Source organism: Lepidothrix coronata, unplaced genomic scaffold (assembly GCF_001604755.1).
Source record: "Lepidothrix coronata isolate B3197 unplaced genomic scaffold, Lepidothrix_coronata-1.0 Scaffold102, whole genome shotgun sequence".
NCBI lineage: Eukaryota > Metazoa > Chordata > Aves > Passeriformes > Pipridae > Lepidothrix > Lepidothrix coronata.
Genome location: NW_016690282.1, coordinates 430,481 through 451,472, shown reverse-complemented (window position 1 = coordinate 451,472; position 20,992 = coordinate 430,481). Strand labels below are relative to the sequence as shown.

The window sequence follows — 20,992 nt, the reverse complement described above, 5'->3', positions numbered from 1 at the left end:
CCATGGCAATATGCAAATCGCGCTGCTCAGCCTCCGGTGATTGGCGGGCGCCGCCTTGGCGGGCCGGGGGCGGGGCCGGGGCGGGGGAGCAGAGGGCCGGGCAGGGAAGATGGCGGCGGCGGAGCGGAGCCGATCCCCGGTTCCCGGGGGCTCCCCGGTGCCGGCCTGTATGTTCGCCCCGGAGCCCGGCTCCCCGGGCGGACGGCCTCGCGTGGCAGCGGCCGCCTGCTCCCTCCGCGCCGCCTTCGACGGCGAGGACGGCGAGGCGCTCAACGGCGAGCCCGAAATCGACCTCACCAGCAAGGTAGGCCCGGCGGGGGGGCGGGCGGCGGCGAGCGCCATCACCCCGCCGGGCCCCCTCTGCCCTCCTCTCCGGCGGCCGCCGAGCCACGGAGGGCTGCCACCCCCAGCCTGTCCGCTGGCCGCACCTCAGGAGAGCGAGAGGTTGGGGCCCACCTGGCTCCGCCGGAGCGGGAGGCTCCCCCGAGGGTTCCCCCTGCCCCAGCATCGCCCAGGCGAGCGGCAGAGCCCACGGTGCCTGTGGAGGCGGCCGGGAGAAGCGCAGTAAAGCTGTGCCGTGGCCCGGCCGGGACAGGAGGGTGCTGGCAGGCTGCTCCGCCTGGCGCTTTCCCCATCGCGGCAATCTGGGGGGATCGCCGGCCCGCGGCCGGGGCAGCATCTTCACAGAGCGCGGGGTTTGGAGCTGACAGCTACTGCAACGTCCCGCTGACGTTTTCCCTCCGCGCTGGTGCTCTGTAGTTATCTCTGCTGCCAGTTGCACTAGTTCCTGGGGCTTTCTTCGCAATCTTAAAAGAAGGTCGGAGCTCATAACTTTTGAGTGCAAGGGCTCAGTGACAGGGGTGCCTGGCTCTTGCACACGGGTTAAGTTCGGTGTAAAAAGGTTGGTTCACCTTGTTAAGTTCCTTTCTAGGGTCCCAGTGATAGAACTGTGTGATGGTCTTATTTCTGTCAGAACCAGTTCTCACTTTCATCTTGCAGGAAGGTACATTGTAGTAATACGTGCGTGCCGGAGCCTGCCACAGACTACATTAGCTGCCTTTCCACACCGTCTCATGGTTTTTTTCCCAGTTGGCTGATCTCTTTAACTGTATACCTTTTGCTGCCATGGGTTTGATGTACTGTGGTGCTGTCTCCCACGTTAAAGTCTCCTGAAAGCTTAGTTTGGTCCACTTGTAATTATGTGACCCAGAAGTCAGCATAGCTGGTGTTTCCTCCTAGTTTTCTGCCATGCCTCCTTTTCATGCTTTCAACTGAAGTTGTTCCAAAGTCCTGGACTTTCTCATACTCTGTGCACAGGAAAGTGGAGAGAGAGGAATGAGTGTGTGGACATGGAAATGTGGTTGGTTTTTTTTTTTTTTTTGAGGAGATGATTGAATATTTTATAATGTGAGACTGTATTAAAACAAATTATTATGGAGATGTCTTGTAAGATAGTAAAGAACAGAAGTCAAACCTGCAGTATCTATTAAGCCACCTGTTCATGCCTTAATGAGCTGGACAAGATTTTTATACAGGATGCCAATATTGATCTGTGCTTTGTCTTGGATGTGACTGATGTGGAAGAGGGCCAAGGAGGATGCCGAGGACTGCATCACTGATTCTTGACAGCCAGGAACCTGACCAAAACACTGTCAAAGAAAGAAGAATGCTTTTCTCCCACAAACTCCATTTGTGGTGTCAGTCTGTCTTCCACTATTAGAAATCTGCAGGCGCTATGGAGGTGGTAGGTAAGCACTTATTTTTTGACCTTATTATAATTTACTTTTCCATTCAGCACTGTGCACCTATTTTCTTTTCCCTGGACCTTTCATTCATTCCCATCTTGTATGAGAGCTAAAACTGTGAGCTCTGCTGCATCTCTCCAAGTTAGTCTCCCACTGTGTACTCAAAACAGCAATCCCATATGGTGAGAATGCAGTAGCTAACATCTACCCCCTGATCCCCCTCTTCTATTCTGTCTTCCCAGCTGAATTGCTCCCCTCCAATCCATGCTTAAAATGGGAACTCCCACTGCAGTCAGTTTGTTGCTAGTTGCGACTTCTGTCCTGGTCTGATCTACACCCCCTGGTTGTTACATACTTGTCTCCCAGTCCCCTCCCAGTTCATTCACTGTAAGGTGAGCTCTTTTTAGAGGAACACTGGGATTCGGTTATCAAGTGCTCCTTGTCTGCTGGCCAAGCAAACAGTTCCATTCATCAGCACAAATTCATTGTCATGTTGATCTTAACGGGTGTTTGTTTTCCCATCAGTGTCAACACACAGCAGCAGTAATCAACTTTTAGGTCAAAAACCAAATCACACGACTATTAGTGAAACTGATACTTATATTAGATCTACATTGACAGCAGAACATTAATAGCACTTGAGCTGTGTATATCCATAGGGAATAGAAATCAAAATATGACATTACAGAAGGTACCTTTTCCCTGACCTCCTGATGGCTGGTGGTGGCTTTCCAGCTATGCAAAATGTCAGGCTCTGTTTTGCCAATAAAGAGCAGCACTACCTACCACATAGTACTTGGTTTGCCCTCAATATTAATAGTTTGTCCACTTTATGGATATAGGATGCTTTTTTGTAAGGACCACCTGTATTAGTGCTGCTATAACCTGAGCTCCGTCTTGCTGGTCTCTTGAAATTGCTGTTAATTAACGCTATGGCCTCTTGCTTGCTGTTGGGCAGTGCAGAATGCCACAGTCCAATCTGTCCCTCAGGAGTAAGCTCAGGCAACTGTAGTTTTTACCCACCTCTGGTGTGTGTTAATCCCAAAAGTGATCAGAGGAAAGGCGGGCAAAGCCACCTCTCCCCAGAGACTGGGAAGGGACTTTAGAGAATGGCATCTCAAACTTGCAAGATATGTTTCCTTCTGCTGTCTTAAGAATAAAACAATGACTGGTTGTTACTTTTTTGCCCTGTAGGAAATCTGAAGTTTGCTAGATCCACATGGCTCCTACTGATAACTGCTCAGTGCCTGGCAAAGTGGAAGGAACAAAAGTGAACGTTTTTGACTTTGTGAAAACCCCTGAAACACACCAATACATAGTGCAAGCATGGAGGGGGTTGCTCAAAGGTGAAAAGCAAAAAAAGCAGAGGGGCCAAAATGGAGGACGTCTCTCCAACCAAGGAGATGGCAAAGACCAGACTCTCTCTGCCCAGGAAGCTAAAGAGATCTTCAAAACAGCACATCAAGTCTTGCAGTGGCCCAGGAAACTGTCGAACTGGCTGAGGCTGTGGCTGCAGAATGGGAAAGTGTGATCCATGAAATCTGCTATTTGATCTACACATACTTCTCCTGATATCCCACTACATCATATCAGCCATAAGCTTCATGGGCCCCAGAGTAACCTTTGAAGGCAGTCTACCAATGGAACACCCTTTAGCAGCAACTCTGTGTGGCAGTGAAAGCAGCAGGGTGGGAGAACAGTATTTTGAGCTGATATGCATGGGCTGGTATTGTTTGAACTCCCCAGCCCTCCTGCCTGGCAACATGAAGAAAGGGTACAATGAGCTGCTCAGCTGAAATGTCCCTTGGTACTTGTTACACACCGTCCCTGCTCACACTGTTGAAGCACTTGAACTCAGACTAAAATAAAGCTGGTGATGAGACTTGAAGACACTGAAGTTAGTGTGCCTCGGCGCTGGTGGCCCCTCTTATTCTGTTGACCTTTATGTATGTGACAGCCTCTTTAATAGATCTTCCCGAGTCCCTGACCTATGCTGGTGTACTGGCCAAAGCAGTGAGCCTGTCTGCTCTGCTTCCAGGAACTCCTCAAAGTACTTGCAGAGCAAAACAAACCCTAGACATTAACACACAGCCTTCCATTCCTGCCCAGATCAAGCCTCTGAACAGTTGCTGATTTCCATCTCAATACATTTACATCCAGTGATTTCCTTCAAGAAGAAAACAAAACTGAAAGAAAAACTAATAAAGGCAAAATTCAGTCTTGTGTAGCATGAAATAGAAAGACTGTGTGGCCTTCCAGCTCAGAGTGCTTTAGTACCCTTTGCAGACCATGCCAAGTAGTTAAAAGGCTTAGGTAGGGCATTTGTCCAAAAGAGGCACGTGAAGGTGATTGTCTCTCTTGTAGCTGTGTGGCCCTTGCAGACACATTCATGCTCTGTGGGACCCTTAACATCTGAGGAAAGTGTTGCTTTGGCTGCCTTAAACCTTCTAACCAGCACCTGCTGTCTGTGCTTCAGTTTCCCAGATGCATCATTATGGATTTGAAAGCTGCTTAAGTGTTATTTATGGGGTTTTGGGGTTCCCTTACACTCTAGGTTTCCAATGAAGGCCTTTATCAACTATGCAGTGGTAGCAGTAATAGTGGTAGTAAAAGTAGTTCCTCCCTGAATGCACATTGTGTTAGCTGTGCTAATAAGTCAGGCTGTGTTACAGAATCTTGGGCAGACTTGAAGATGATACTGTGAACTGCTGTAAACCATGTGTTTTAGGCAAATCTAGCACGGATTTCAGGCTGGCCTTAGTGTGTAGCCAAGGGAAGTGCATCTTTTAGGATGTGATTTTGGAACGTGTGTGTAGGGACAGCTAGTGAAAGCATGGATGTCATTTAGTGTTGTAGCATGGCACAGGTGGGCCTACCCATGGGACTCTTGGTGGGTGACAGCCCTTACGACTCTTACTAAAAGTGCCTTTTAACAGAAATGTGTATCTCAGTTGCTACAGCTATCGAGCCACTGTAGCAGGATGCTCAGCCACCAACAGCTCTGCAACCATGGAGGCATCCAGAGGGGAAGTAGACTTGGTGATGTGAGGTCTCCTTGGTCTGTCACTGCCATGCCACCATTGTGGCCGCTCTGTGCCAGTGTCCTCAGCTGTACTGTGTGAGCAATACGAGTTTTTGCCAGAAGTGGTGCTACACCATTCTGTTCTAAGAAAAATCATTCCTGAAGCACTGTCTTGTTGGCCTCATTTTCTGCTTTGTTTCTGTCTTATTTTTTCATTCTCTTGATGCCTCTGCAGGGCAAAGGAAGTTGTGGTTATTGCAATAGCTGCAGTCAAAGCTTATTGGTAGCACAACTACTGACTTGCAGAACTGCAGCTCTTCACTCATGAACCTGCAGATGTGCTTGTACAAACTGCTTTGTATGTCTGTCCCTCAGCACTGTAGTGTAAAGTAGCTAAAATTCTCTTAGGAGTTTGAAAATAATACTTATTGATGTTCTCTTCTTTCCCTCTGCCCCCTCAGAAAACAAAAGAGGAGATCAAATATGTGAAAGACTTTTGAGATGTTCTTGATTTTAGTGCCTTGGTGTGCTCTGCAGCGAGGTCTGGCTGGCTTCCTCTGTCTGTCCCATCATGTTCTGGGGGAGCAGCAGAGACTGTGGAGTACCCAGCTAAGAAATTTCTGTGGAGAAAATATCTCCTCCCCTTTCTGTTCTCCTTGCATGGAAACATACTGGAGTGTTCATTTAAATGTGGCTTTTAAACATTGGTTACATCAGAATGAGATGCTTGGTATTCTTACTTGCTTTGAAGTATATCTTCCAGCATGAATGAACTCTGAGCTCAGACAAACAACCTTGTGTAGTGTCACATCAGGAAATAGCTGACAGCAAAACTGGTTTAAAAGCAAAACAAAACAAAACCACCAGAAAGCAGTCCTGGAAAAAGAGCCCTTCTCTTTCAATAAAGCACATGGATTGATTGTCCTTGTAACTGAAGCTGGTTTTGAAATTGTTAGCTTGGCACCTGCAAATGGATATTTAATCTTTTTCCAGCTGGTGATGGTGAGTCCGACTTCAGAGCAGTATGACAGTTTGCTCCAGCAGATGTCAGAGAGGATTGATGAGGGATGTGGGGAGACCATCTATGTCATTGGGCAAGGATCAGGTAAGTATAGCTTCTTCAGGAAAACAACAAAAATTATAAGAAAAACCTAGTTTATCTAACTGCTGCTGAAGGTAATGCTTACTTTTCCAGAATAATTTGGAAACCTCCATAAAGTATAGCAGAATATGTGGGACAGATTCTTTTCTTTTATTCCTGCCAGCAGCTGTCTTACGTAGCAGAGCTAAACATATTTTTTGTATAAAATCATCCAAGTTCTTTTTTGGAAATAAGGCATATCTTGTCTGAGCACACCAGGAAAAGACGAAGGGTCTAAACGCATATTAACAGTTTTAGTACAGACTTCCTCAGTGTGTACGAAGGTCTTGTTCTGTCTGGTTTTGGTCACTGCTCCATTGGAAATAACATATTTTCATCCCACAGGAATGTATTAGAGGTACTTCAGATAGCCAAAATATATGCTGCTGACTTTCTTTGTTAGCGTGTATCTGTACTACAGAGGGGAAGGTTTTCCTTTTCTCAGCGTGAGGCCTTTATTGCCACATTAATTTGTGTGTGACCACAGTCATTTGTCTTTGCGGATTTTAGCATTTAGCACAGGTTACCTTTTTGTTCTTTTTGACAATTTGAATATTTTCATCTGATGCTGGTAAAATAAAATTGAATGTGGCCTTGCTTTGAAATAAAAATTTCTTTTCTGAATATAAAATAATTGACTATCATAAAGCTAAAGGCATGTTTCAAATATACTAGATATTTGATGGATATGAAGTTGTCATGATCAGCCATTCGCTGTGTTTGAGGAAGAATACAGAATTCTGGTTGTGGGTACCAGGGTTGGCTGAGAAAATGGAGGGAGAGAGCTGTGTTGCCTCAGAACTGTGTCTTTTTGGGTTTTCTTGGAGTCTTGCAAAGCAGCCAACATAGAAGAGAAGTCAGAATTAGATAGCCAGTGGTCATGCAGCCAATAAATATCACAGGGATAATGCTCTTGCCTTCAGGAAAGCTTCCCATATGTGGTCTGATTCGTTGGTGTTTGGGATAACCACATCTACAGTGGAGATCTAGCTAATCAGGCTAGTACCTGCTTTTTCTTCAAGGATACCTTGTGAGGGTGTTAACTGGTGGTTGTTGCGATGAGGTACTTTGAAGCAGGCATTTGTTTCTTAAAATATGAACTTAAACTTCTGACTTCATTTTGGGTTGCTGCATAGTCAAGGAAGACAGGGATATATAACAGAGAATCTTGATATCCCTGCCGCCATCTCTCCTTCTAATTCACTTTGAGTGTTTATGATTTTGATCATCCCAGATAACGAACTTGGCAGACTGAGAAGTGAATGAAGACTGCCAGGAAGTTCACTGTTTCACCAGTGGCAACTCTTCCATTTCTCCCTTGGCTCTTACCCTCTCCTGTCCCCTGCTTATTTTTCCCATTCTATGACCCAAGACTCCAGCCATGAGGCTTTTTGTTTTCCTCACCATCTCAACAGCTTCTCAGCCAGCTTATGAGCTAGGTTGGAAATCACCCAGTAACTGCTAGTTTCAGAGCTGTGCAGTAGTTAAAATGCTGATTAGTTCGTGCAAACTGCAGTTGCTGCTTACCAGGTGATGAGTCAGCCATGCGTATGAACACGCACACACTCAATAGCTTTGCTCTTCAGGTGCAGTGTGGCCCTCCGCCTTTGTTTGTTGTTTTGTGAGGGTTTTTTACCCACAGAGGAGATTCTGGCCTGAAATCTGTGTACCTTCACAGCACCTGGGTTAGGAGAGAGGCTGTGGTGGCCTTGAAACTGTCTAGGTAGTTGCCACTGGCTTGCTGTGACTATTGGCTCTTTGGGTGAGCTGTTCTGAGGAAGCACTAATTCCTTGGTGTTTTCTGGTCTGATGTGCTGTCAGCATTTTTTTCAAGTGCCAGGATGAAGGCAGTGAGACATGCCAAAAACATTGTTTTAACTGGAGTATGTGGGGGCTGAAGAAATTGCTGTGCCGGCCAGACTTGCAGAAAGTGTGTACTGGGGTGTGGTTTTATAAAACAAGCTGATTGTTTACATTGGTCCCACATTCCCTGGTTAATTGTGGTGATGTTTTAGTCACAGCTTTCATTTTGTTAATGCTTTACCTTTTATTGCAATGCAAGAGGAGATATTTCGTCTGACTGAAGGACACAAAGTACCTTCAGCATGTGAAGTAAGGGAATTAGACAAAAATGTGTCTTTCTTGCCAGTCCATAAGTATTTGCTTGTAAAAATTGTGAAAACTCCTCTAGATGAAAGATGGTGCTTTTCTAGTGTCTTTTAAGACTCACAGTGAAGACCATCTCTTTTAATTTTGGGTAAAGGATGCTTGTTCTGTGTACGTGGCTGATACCTCCAGTCCACGTATGAATACCGATTGTTGTGAAGGTCCCAGGCAGGATGATGTTGCTGCTGGCTGTTGCAAGGTGGTGCTCACAGACTCTTCTTTGTCTCCACACCACACTAGATGGGACTGAATACGGTCTGAGCGAGGCAGACATGGAAGCGTCCTATGCCACGTTGAAGAGCATGGCAGAGCAGATCGAGGCAGACGTGATCCTCCTGCGGGAGCACCAGGAGGCAGGGGGCAAGGTGCGCGACTACCTCGTTCGGAAGCGCGTGGGTGACAACGACTTCCTGGAGGTCAGGTGAGGAGCCAGGTGGAGACAGGGTTAGTCAGCAGCTCAGCTGCATTTTTATTGTGTGAGCAGTCCGTGATGCTGAGCCAGCAACGCTGGTTGGAGTCTGGGTGTTGTAGCTACCCAACAAAGGGAATTGAGCCTGACCACTCCTTGCTAATGCAATTGCCTTTTTGTTGTTGTTGCTGTCTCTTTTGTGAACAAACTGTTGGTGAAAATTTGCCTGTGTTTAGCAGAGGGCTGTTGCTGTCTGGGTGAGGGCTTCACAGTTTAGGGATCTTTTGTATGGTGGGATCTCAGAAGGGAGTCACACGTGTGTGTACATGTGGCAGTATGCATGTGCATATGTGCACACTGCTGGAACACAATGCTTTTGACTAAGGATTCAGTTCTATTCCAAGACTGTGATGATCCAAGTCGCCTTTTAATGGACATATACTACCTTATGTAACATGATTGAGGGTCTGCCCAGACCTGGATGGAGTGGATTTCCAACATTTGCTGACAGCCATAATAGCCACCTTGATCAGAGTCAAAGAAACAGCTTGCTGTAGGAGATGGTTTTCTCCTAAAATATTTTATTGAGCTTTTCTGGAAACAACAATTTCAATTTTTGTGCTCTACTTAGCACTTGGTGCTATTGCAACATGAGGAATGTGAGAAAGGCAGAGGTATTCTAGACCAAGTTGTGACTTAGTCTTCCTTTTGAATTGCTGCAGTGTATATGTTGGATTGCAGAGACAGAAGAGAGACACTGTGTGGCATCAGGCAATGTCAGGTTCAGTTGACTGTGTGCTGGACGCCAGTGACATGTTTCCACAGTCTTTCGCATCCCAGTCCCCAGAGCCTGTGATCTCCGCTGTTAATAAATAACTGTAAAAGAATCTCTGCTCTGCCTGTGAGGGTCTAACATTTTTTAATCTCTGTTTAAAGGATAGGGAGAAAAAAACAGTTATTTGCAGGAGCAGTGATGTTCAGGGTTTTTTGCTTGCTTGTTTGTTTCTTCAGGTATTGTATTCAGGTTCCTTTTTCCTTTCCCCTCCAGGGTAGCAGTGGTTGGCAACGTGGACGCAGGAAAGAGCACATTGCTGGGTGTCTTGACTCACGGCGAGCTAGACAATGGCCGAGGCTTTGCTCGGCAAAAGCTCTTCCGCCACAAGCACGAGATTGAGTCAGGCCGCACCAGCAGCGTGGGCAATGACATCCTGGGCTTCGACAGCGAGGGCAACGTGGTGAACAAACCCGACAGCCACGGCGGCAGTTTGGAATGGACAAAGATCTGTGAGAAATCCACCAAGGTCATTACTTTCATTGACCTGGCTGGTCATGAAAAGTACCTGAAAACCACCGTCTTTGGCATGACTGGCCACTTACCTGATTTCTGCATGCTTATGGTAGGTAGCAAGAAACACGTACCATACCAGCTGGAGTGGGTCTGTTCACAGCTTTAACAGCCTCGACTTCTTTCCTATTGCAAAGTCCCTGTGGGGTTATGGAGGGAGGCAGCATCTCACATTGCTGGGGAGCAGAAGCCTCTGTGGGTATCTCCCCAGGACTCTGAGGCAAGTGCCACAAAGCTGTCAGTGCCAGACAGTCCCAAGGTTTGTGATTCTTGAAAATGGAAAGATTTCTAAATTCTACAAAACCTTGTTAAAAATGGGGAGAAATGAGTCCTTTGCCAGTGTCCAACAGCATTTGAGATGAGCCGGGACTGCTCATACAGTCACAGTGATACATCTACAACCTAATCACAGTCCACTGCACATCTGGCACAAGGTCTTCTCTGTAACCCAGCTTACTGCAGAAGGAACATTTACATCCCTGTGTCTTATATCCCTGGTGTAGGTTGGCAGTAATGCTGGGATTGTTGGCATGACCAAGGAGCACTTGGGCCTGGCGCTTGCACTTAATGTTCCTGTCTTTGTTGTGGTGACCAAGATTGACATGTGCCCTGCCAACATCCTGCAAGGTGAGTCCTCCAGGCTCTCTCCAGGGCTGTTTCTTACCTCTGTATGTGCTGCTGTCCTCTGCTTGGGTTCAGGAATTACTGCTGGAGGAAAGCTGCTTTATCTGATTTTGACTGCATACTAAACACTTTCCAGCAATCTATCCTTTTTCCCTTGCCCATTTTGCAGGTGCTTCACTGGGAGTCACCATGTCAAAATTACCCATGTTGAGGGACTCAGCGGAGCAACCTGAAAGTGTTTCCTACACTAAGAGGAGCAGCATACAGTTGGGGTTGAGGCTTTGCTTTCTCTCTGGGTATTTCAACCTGGAGGAAAAGTCTGGAAGTTCTTTTGAAAGCTGCTTTCCTCCTTGCTCATAGTTTGAGTGTGATCTTACGCTGTGATCGGACTTGTTCTCTGGCAGCTGTTAGTGAAGGGGCAGCTGCTTGTTACATCCTGCTCACCTGGGCACTTCTCAGGTACTCTGGTATAACTACAGCAGCTCCTTCCTCTGTCTGAACAACCAGCACTTAATAAATCATGATTTGAAGCAGCTGTATATGTGGGCTATGGTAGCAGGATGGGAGACAGGACTAGACACAGGCAGGGATGGCAGTGAGTAGTAGGGGCTAGTGATTTCTTTTTTTTTCTCAGCAGCAGTTAAAGCAGTACCTCTAACCCCAGCAGTGACCCATTAACCCATGCCTGACATTTTTTCATGCAGTGACCAACTCTCACCTTTGAAATGCTCTTTAAGCATTTCTTACACCCACAGGAATATTCTGTAGTTAATTGGAAGAATGTTTTTGGGTTTTTTGATAATCGGTCCTAAGAATCTGGGAAGTGAATACTCCCAGTACTGAGGTTAGTTCATTACTGTAAAAATCCCAAATATATTTAAGGTAAAAAGAAGCATGTGAACAGAAGATAATCTAAATGTCTCTGTAGTAGTTATTTGGCAAATAAATGTAAGGCCTGAATATAAGATAATAACTGGGAAGGAAGGAGAACATTTGGCTCGGTGTGAGAAGAAAAGAGCTGCTCCTGGGAGAAGCCACTCCCATGACATGCTCTGTTTAAAGTAAATAGACACAAGATTTGACTCAAGTGTATCTGTGAAGAGCAGATGGCATGATTAGATGTTTGTGTTTCTGTATCCAAAACATTACTTTCCCATAGGCAATCATTTGTTCACAAAAACCCATCTAATTGGATGACAATTGTAGAATATAAATTCTTTCCTCTTTTAAGTCCTTACTACCCTTTTTTGTTTTTTCCTCATTTATTGTAAGGCACTTTGCAGGAGGCTGATGCCATTGCATCAGGTAATGCCCCTGCTGGCTCATAGATACAAGGCTTAGAAAATACATGAAAAAGAGGCAAAATATGAAAGTTGGGAGCCATGAGATTTGTCCCAAAACAATGATTTCCGAATCTGGTCCACCCACACTGTTCTAGTCTATGATGATGATCTTTACCTCTTTCATGCTTCTCCAGCCTCCTAGGGCAAGCTGACTTCCATGAAAAATGTATTGAGGTGTGTTTGGTCAAAATTGATTTCTAAATCACATGTTCTCAAATATTTCCGTTCCTGAGTCCTGATGGTTTTCATTTAATTCAATATGAAAAATCCTTTATAGGAAGAGGAAATACCTTGTAACTGCTTAAAGCTACTAATAGACAGCTATAAAATGTCTACTTCACAGCATTGCACTTGCAGATGCAAACTTGTCTGTCTGTTTGTGTATGGTGTCGCTTGGCAGCAGGCTAGCTGGCATGAAATGAAAGATGGAATGGCTCCTAAGTCCTACCTGGGCTGCAGCAAACTCATAGTCTCACCTTTAGCCATCTTCTCCTGTCTATTTGTGGCCAGAGCACCCGTCTCCCTTCAGGGAGAGACCCCACAAAAGTGATTTGTAAAGACAGGAGATGCTGCCCTAACAATATTCATTTCACCCTTTAAGAAACCCTGAAGCTGTTACAGCGACTGCTGAAGTCCCCAGGGTGCAGGAAGATTCCCGTGCTGGTTCAGAGCAAGGATGATGTCATTGTAACAGCCTCCAACTTCAGCTCAGAGAGGTAACGGGAGTAGAGGAGAATCATTTCTCTTTCAATCCTATTTGGAGACTGGGTGAGGAGATTCAGAAAGAGAGTCCCATTGTCTAGATGTGTGAAGGTTGCATCTGCCATGTGGTGTGTTGATTCCATAAGAGTGTGTTGATTTTGAGATTGACCTGCTTGTGTTCCCCTCTCTGAGACAGAAATGAGAGGCTGCTTCTGGGCAGTCTGCAGAAGACGTCAGGGCATTCGGCTTCCTTCAGTCCTGGAACCTTACACATTATTCCAAATGTCATTAGAAGGCAGAGGCAATGTTGCAGGTGTTCAAACATGGGGTGTTGTGCATCTGACTTCTTGCCAGGCTCTCCCTTCCTAGCACTGTGTTTTGAATTCAAGTCCCAAGATTTTGGATGTCTCCCTACATATGGAAACCTAGGTAGGAAGGTGAACTAACTCCATTTTCATCAATTTTCCTTTACAGGATGTGCCCGATTTTCCAGATTTCAAATGTCACCGGGGAGAACCTAGATTTGCTGAAGATGTTTCTTAATCTCTTGTCTCCACGGACCAGTTACAGGGAAGAAGAGCCAGCAGAATTCCAGATAGATGATACTTACTCTGTCCCGGTAAGGGGCCTGGTTTTTGGAAGAATGTTCTGTTCCCTCTTTCAGGTTGAAGAAGGTATTTTCTCTAGAGAGGGGAGTTCTAGAGCTATTCTGTCAGCCTGCTTGAGTAACCCCAATTACTGTTTTTTCTCCTTTGGCATAGGGCGTAGGAACAGTTGTCTCTGGGACAACACTGAGAGGCCTCATAAAGCTAAATGACACCCTTCTGCTGGGGCCAGATCCCCTTGGCAACTTCCTGCCTATTGCTGTCAAGTCCATCCACCGCAAGAGAATGCCTGTCAAAGAAGTGCGAGGAGGCCAGACTGCCTCCTTTGCTTTGAAGAAGGTGAGATGATCTGCTCTAGACCCCCCAAAAGAAACCACCCTCTAATTTTCAAGTGCTCTCAGAGATCAGCTACAATAAGACTGTTTCCACAAACCTCAGCTGCCTCACTTTGCAGCGGAATAAAATCCCATAGAACCTCTGTGGATTCTACATCCTGGTTGTTCCTCCTGAGAGCTGCCAGGCCATTGCAGTGCCCCTAGGTAACGACAAATAGTGTTGGAGATGTCTAACAAAGTGGAGGTACTGCAAGAAAAGTCTCCTTTTGTGCTGGAACTGCATTAGTATCCTGAGCAGTACATTTACACTATTCGTCTTGCCTTGTAGGACCAGCTGCATGTTTTGGGATTTAAAAATAAGCAAAAATTTATGAAATTCCTCTTCCAAAAAGGTTTCTGTCAATAGAAGTTTCAATTATTTTAAGGGGATATAGTTTAAACTACACCATACTTCATGTGTTCAGGCTTATCGTGTTGTATTAACAGTCATCGTGATTTTGGAGATCATCTGCTTGGGTAATGTGTAACCAGAATGTATGTTTTGCTTTTAAAGGAGCAGTGAGGTATGTTTGTCAGTGTCCAGCATTCCCAGCACTCTAACTGAAGCTTCCTTAGAAACTTCAGCTGAACTTGATTTTCGCAACCTTTACATAACATCATATATATAACATGCTGCTTAACAGCTCTTGCTTTGCCTTTTGGCAAGCGTGAGATAATATCTGTGAAATCCCTTAGGACCCTTCTGGATGCAGTCAGCCAGAGAAGTAAATTTCTTCCCTGGAGAATCATGCTAAGGTTTTTTGTGTCTCTGCTTTCCAGATCAAGCGCTCTTCCATCCGGAAAGGCATGGTAATGGTGTCACCCCGCCTGAATCCACAAGCATCGTGGGAGTTTGAAGCAGAGATTCTGGTGCTCCATCACCCCACCACTATCAGCCCACGATATCAGGCCATGGGTATGTGCCTCAATGTTGTCTCATCTTTGTTTCTCAGTGGTAGCAGTTGGTATCAGTTCTAGCCTGAGGTAATTCTGCTCCTGGTGGCTCTGTCAGCATGAGTATATGCCATAGTTCCTGGTTTTGCCTTTCCCAGTAATGTGTAAGAAAGAGGGGAGGGAGCTGACAGAGGAGAGTGGAGGAGGTAAAAAGGAGATGTGTGCCCTCGAGTGTACTTGGAGCCTGCCTGAGCTGGATCTCCATGGTGCAAAGATTCTTCACCTTCAAATGCTGATGGAAAGACTCATTTTGGGTCCTGCCCTCTAGCTGAGCTGCTTGGTGTGTAGGATTCTGTTGAGGGTGCTTCAGGACAGGCGCCATTTGAAGGCAACTGTTCTAGATCACAGTGTTCTCATTTTGAGGACTGAACAAAGGCAGCTGCGTGACCCGTGTAGTCTTTGCTGTAGGGCAACAAGCTGCCTTCGATGTCTGTCTGGAGCTCGTTCCACTAATGGCACTGGCTGTTGAAAGCCTTTATGCATTACCTTTGCAGTGCATTGTGGCAGCATCCGCCAGACAGCCACGATTCTCAGCATGGACAAGGACTGCCTACGAACAGGGGACAAAGCCACAGTGCACTTTCGCTTCATCAAAACCCCGGAATACTTGCATATAGACCAGCGGCTGGTCTTCCGTGAAGGCCGCACCAAAGCTGTGGGCACCATCACTAAGGTAAAGTCTGAAGAGACCAACTTGGTTTTGCTCGTTAGCTACTTCTTACACTGAGAAGCCAGCAGGAGGATTTGAGTAGCTCTGGAAAATTGAGGGAAGAGGCTGTCCTTCAATTACAAACATCAGCCCTGACGTGGGTTCTGGGTGACCAATGTGCTTTGTCATGTGGTGCGTCTTTTGCTGGTATGAGTGAAGGAATGTGAAGGTGGGGGGTGAACCAGGCCTCTGGTTCTTAAGGCTCAGTCTCTTCAGACATCTTGTAGCTGGTCCCTTTATGTTGTGGAGGGTTGAGTGACCTTTTCCTCCTGGTAAGAATTCTTGAGGGCAGCTCAGAGGCCTAGGTTTCTTTGAATAGCTGCTGCTGCTGCTGCAATCTTCTCGATCGCTTTTGGTATAAATTCTCCTGAGGCTTTTTGTTAAAAAGCAGCATTGAACCTTGCCAGATCAGCCTAGCTATTTTAATGCTGAGTTTGGCCTCTCCCTTTGCAATTTGCAGTTACTCCAGACCACCAATAACTCACCGATGAACTCCAAGCCACAGCAGATCAAGATGCAGTCAACTAAGAAGGGAGCTGTTACAAAACGAGAGGATGGTGTTCCCGCCACTGGGACAGCAGCTGGAGGCCCACCAGCTGGGGACGAGGCCCCCTCAACAGCTGCAGCACCATTGACAGCTACTGCCCTGCAACCATTGGTAAGTGAGGAAAATACCATGTCAGTCCTAGCTGTTTGCATCCTGATTTCATCCGTTGGAGGAAGGGCTCTCTAAAGCACAAGCATAGCACTCTCCTTGGGATTCAATGTGCCACAGAAACAAATAGAAATATAAGTAGTCTCACAGCAGAAATCATAATTCTCTGATGACTGACCCTATGGCTGACCTTTCAGCAGACAGCTGCTGAAGGTCCTAGAACAATTCAGGTTAGACTTCAGGAAATGTCTAGTCAAACCCCGTGCTCCAAGTAGGATTAGCTGTGAGGTCAGACCAGGTTGCTCAGGGTTTTATCCAGTCATGTCTTAAAACCCTCCAAGGGAAGACTGCACAGCCTCTCTTGGCAAGCTGTTTCAGTACGACTGTGCTCACAGGGAAGATGTGTCTCCATAATACCCAGTAGCTGAACTAGTGAAGCATCAAACAATCAGTCACAGAATGGGTCTCTGATGTCTGAATGAGATGTAGAATATCCCTACACCAGAGAAATTACAACCTGAGTATAAGTCACAGGTCATCTGCCCTGTCAAAGAGGGAGGATGGAGACATCCAAGGAGAAGGAAAGGCTTATCTCTTCCTAGAGAAATTTATCCGGGTTGTTTTGTTGGTTAGGACCTCTCAGCTCAGCTTGTTAATGAAGGATACCTAGCCTTTCTGGCCTGAAAGGAATGGAAACTCAATTCTAGCTGCAGGTTCTGGGAGCTATTTATCAGCTTTATTACTGACAGAAGAAAGATCTTCTCCTTTTAGTGTATTTACCTAGTAAGTGAAAGGTTCAGGAACTGAGTCTGTCAAGAGTCCTGGTCAGTGTTCCCCTTCTTAACTCTAGCTATATTAGTTGCCATTGGTCAAATCTTTAGCCATGCTGGCTGGTGAAAGAGCCCTGTTGCAGGGGTTCTCTCCCTCTGCACATGCCTGGGGCTTCACACCAGTCCTCCATCTCCTCCTTATCTTGTTGTAGCGTCACTGTGGTTGTAAGTAGCACTCCCAGCTTGCGTTTTGTTTCATCCCTCCCCAAGACTGTTGCTTTTGTTCTTGCTTACCTCTTCCTCTCTCTCCCTGCTGCTTCCACTCAGCCTGCCCTGGACGAAGAGCCCCACATCCGTGAGGGCAATAAGGTATTTGGCTGATTTCAAAGAGGAACGGTGGGTTTGCTGGCCTGAGATTGGGAACAGAGTCAGGTCAGCAAGAGAGCTGTGGTGAGGGGGGTGGGGGGCTCTCCTTCCATTCTGCACAAAGTCAAGGGAGCCTGAGGCCTTGATTTCCTGAATGCTGAAGCCCATGGCACCTGCTGGCTCTCTTGGGAGTGAAGCACTCAGAAAATTGGGAAATCAAATCCTTCCCAGCTTGAAAGGCAGAATTTTATGGTGCATCTGTCTCTCCTCCTTCCCTCATGGTGTGTCTGTCTGCCTTACCTCCTTCTTGCAGTGGTAGGAAGCCAATCAGTCACAACTGCCCTCCCGCTGTCTGAATGTGTGCATGATCCATCTGAACTCCTGCTGTGTTGATGCCCTGATTGAGGGGTCCCTTTGCACTAAAGTCAGTCTTCCTGTTTTTCAGTCAAAAGTCGGAGGAGGAGGCCGGCGACGTGGGGGTCAGCGCCATAAAGTGAAATCTCAGGGAGCCTGTGTGACTCCTGCCAGTGGCTGCTGAATTTCTTATTCCTCCTCTCTCTGAGGAATTCCTCCCCTTCCTTTCATTTCTTATCCAAAAGATCCAGAGCAGCTTAAACCAAAACCCATCCCAGCTGATTGGCTGCAGAAGAATCGTCCCTCCTCCCTGAAGGAAGCGATGGAGAGGAGCATAATTTATAAGCTAATGAAGGTGATAAGACACAGAGAACTGAGTAACTGACACCTTCTTCCTCCACCTGTTGACACATTTTTGTACATCATGGGCTTAGTTTTTATTCTTATTAGTTTTTATTATATTTTGTGTGCATGAAGATGAGAGGAGAGTCTGGATAGAACTGCAAAGAGCCAGTTAGTTGCCTCCCTCCTCCCTCACCCCTTTTTGTCCACAGGACTTGCTGCTCTCCCTCTATTTGCTGTCTCAGATCCAGGGGTTATCGAACGCCTGAAATTTCAGACTTGCAAAGGTTAAAACACGTTGCTTAGGATGGCTCCATGGGGCATTGTTTCCTCACCACAGTGGCCCCGTGCCAAATATGTTTCTGGATTCCCTCCCTCTTAAACTATTTCTAAGTGGATTTAATCTGATGTTGTAGTGACAGAAGTTTGAAGAAGATGGTAAGAAAGTTCTTTAGTTGGAGATCTAAGAGGGAAACAAATTGGAAAGCAGTTCTTGATGTTAAATTCAGGGATCCTATGCTAAATTTCCTTCTCAAATAATGTTGATAGCATTTAAGATTTTAATTATAACAGAGTTAAGTGGGCAGATGTATGCCCATCCTGTTCCCCTTCCCATTGTGCTGCTTTTCCTAGTGTTTGTTCAGTGCACATGGAAGCAAATCTCACCTGCCTCTCAAGGCTGCAGCAACTCAATTGACAGTATTAAGAATATAGTGCAGGAACACTCAGTCCGTCCCTTGAGCCAGAGAAAGCCTTCTCACCTCGACGGACAGAGGTCGCAGGTGGCAATATACCTTTGGAACAGAGACACCAGGCTAACATGACCTCCCCTTGATTTTGTTTACTCCAAGATTTCCAAAATCTTTCCTGGAACTCAGTGGCCAAACTTTGCAATGGCAGAGGTAGGATTTGTCTTCTCTCCTCTTGACCAAAGAGGGCAGTGATGAATTGGTACCAAATTTATAGAAGTGCTTTCAGGATTGGAAGTACATAGTAATTTTGTGACTTTTAATTTCATTGTTTTTTTAGATTGTATTTTATTTTAATTACAAATTCTTGCTTCTCCAGGAAGGCCCTGCAAGGATAGTCTACAAATTACTGTTAGAATGTTTTTTTTAACCCTGAGTTGTGCAAGTGATCGATTCCCTGCATATTTTGATCTCCCCTCTAACCCTGCCCCTTCGCTTGGCTCCGGTGAGGATAGGAGTTATCCTCTGCCAGCTTGTGGTGAGCTGTGGGAGCGTGGTAGCATTTTGAGGAGGAGGAGGTGGCATCCTCAGCAAATCATGGCTCTCCCCAGCAGGTGTGGTCAGCCTCGGTTTCTCTGAGGGCTTCCTCCTCCAATGAAGGACTTCTGTTTTAATTAGAGGGAGACTGTAAAGCTTCTGTCCTTCCTGAGCGGGTTGTTCCTGTTTCTTACTCTGTGGCTTCTGTGTGGAGTTCATTCCAGTTCACCTTGTGATTCGAGGTGAGGCTTTCACACCGACTGAGTGGCAGCAGGCTCAGGGGCCACAGTGCATCTCCCGATGCCAACACCAGCACTCCAAGAGCATTAAGCGGCACGGGAGAGGTGAGAAACGTGATTTGGAAACGAGGGTACTTTGCCTTAGAGACTTCAGTGGCTTGAGCGTGGGTGGGAGGGGGAGGTCAGACAGTCCTTTTCCAAGCTATGTGCCTAAATACCAGCACTCTCCTGGCGAGGGAGGAACTATAGGCGGCTACAACACTAATAGCACCCACATTGTGAGGGGGTGTGAGGTGTGGCTAAGCAGGGCATGAAGGCCTGGTTTTTTTGTCTTCTGACCCTGTAGCAGCATCAAACTGCATCTGATTTCACTGCCCTCTGCTTCTGAGGGGAGCAGGGAGCTCCAGGCGGTTTTCTCTTTCTCCATTCCTTGTGCTCCAAATGAAGGAGACTGCCGAGAATGAAAGAAGGTTCACTTCAATTTGTGCAAAGGAGGCGGTGTGATCTCTCTTTTGTGACCAGCATTTAAAGATCACTCAGGCTGGTGTGATCTATAAAATAAATTTTAAAAAAGTTTGTTCCAAGTTAAAGTGTGTCTTGTTGCTTTTTGTCCCTCTGGAAAACCAGGATGAAAGCTGGACAAAGCAGGTTTGCCTGGCACCAGTCTCCTTTGCTGGCTACAAAAGGAGGCTGCATTCACAGTGAGGGCAGGGGAGGGCATGCCATGGCACAAGAGAGCTGCTGCTGAGCCTCTGCACAGCCCTGACAGCTTTTACTCTGAACGAGATTTAGTGCACCTTGGTGGTAGAGTGGTTAAATGTGTGGTGTGAGCTGTGTGAGATGTGTATGAGTGCGCGTGAAAAGCAGCTATAGCAAATCATTTGGGGCCAGCTCCATCAGAGAACCTCTGCTGCAGGATGCAACTTCAGCACAGCACTTGCTGTGCTTCCTGGGCCTTTGCTAGGACTTGCACCTCACCTCTTTCTGCAAATACAGCAGGACTCCCCAGTGTGTGGAATGAGCTTTTTTCTGCCTCAGTTTATCTCAGAGGTTTGCAAAGGCTTTTTCTGCCCTGCACAGTCCTTTCATAGGTAAGTGTTGGGCTGGGAGCTGGTGGTAGCTGGAGCAGAGGCCCACACAGCCTTTCTCCTGGAGATGGCTGGTCCAGGGCCAGCACAGAGCAAGCCTGGCCCTGAGGTGACCTTCTGGGAGGAGCTGCATGGTACTCCTCAACACAAGCCTGCCTCCAAGCTCATCCTGGTTAAGCAGACCAGGTTGTGACCCTCCTCAAGCGAGTTCAATTTCCCTTTTTTGCGGCCGCCTTTTTTGTGCCATTTTCTCATGCTGAGGAAAATTAAATATTTCCTTTCTACTTGCTCTTAGCTGCCTGCTCAGTAATTTACAACCCATGTTAGGGAAAAGAGCAGCCTGCAGCTACCCTTAATTGTGCTTTGTGTCAGGCTTTCTCCCTGCTGCTCCTGAGGGCCAAGCCAGGCTCTGCTCACGATAAGGCAGAGGATGGACTGATGCCCAGGGAGGGCCTGGAGGTCGCTGCAGGATGGACACAGCCATGGTCCATCACAGACTTAAGTCTAGTAGAAGTCACTGAAGTCCCAAGGAATTTGAGTTTTGCATCCCAGAGCCTGCCCAATGACAAGGTGACAACTGCTGACCCTAGAGTTCACACATCAAGCTGAAAAATAAGGATTTGCCATAAGACTACACAGAAGAGCTACAAGAATAGCTTTGTCCATCTACTAGCTGTGCATCATTTCCAACAGCAAATTCACTTACAAAACATCCAAACGTACAAAACAGGACAGTTTTGATATAATTTATTTGTCTTGGTCTTTTTTTTTCTTGCATAGGCATAAATTACAATCTGTTGATTACAAAATAAA

The 20,992-nt window shown here is 46.4% G+C and overlaps 1 protein-coding gene across 4 annotated transcripts; it reads left to right on the top strand.

Annotated features, from left to right (window-relative positions):
• The first annotated feature begins 88 nt into the window (after positions 1 to 88).
• GTPBP1 (GTP binding protein 1) lies at positions 89 to 19,677 on the top strand. Of its 4 annotated transcripts, XM_017823409.1 has the most exons (15): positions 289 to 304; positions 1,536 to 1,748; positions 2,940 to 3,691; positions 5,761 to 5,872; positions 8,315 to 8,495; positions 9,532 to 9,880; positions 10,332 to 10,455; positions 12,397 to 12,511; positions 12,972 to 13,116; positions 13,259 to 13,441; positions 14,257 to 14,392; positions 14,925 to 15,103; positions 15,600 to 15,797; positions 16,892 to 16,933; positions 17,376 to 19,677. In XM_017823409.1, the coding sequence occupies exons 4-15, from the start codon at positions 5,767 to 5,769 to the stop codon at positions 17,466 to 17,468; spliced, it is 1,851 nt and encodes a 616-aa protein (XP_017678898.1). In that variant the 5' UTR covers positions 289 to 304; positions 1,536 to 1,748; positions 2,940 to 3,691; positions 5,761 to 5,766; the 3' UTR covers positions 17,469 to 19,677. The 4 variants fall into 4 exon arrangements, with proteins under 4 accessions (XP_017678895.1, XP_017678896.1, XP_017678898.1 ...); XM_017823408.1 differs by lacking the exon at positions 289 to 304 and having other exon boundaries at positions 1,448 to 1,748; XM_017823406.1 differs by lacking the exons at positions 1,536 to 1,748; positions 2,940 to 3,691 and having other exon boundaries at positions 89 to 304.
• The last annotated feature ends 1,315 nt before the right edge of the window (positions 19,678 to 20,992 follow it).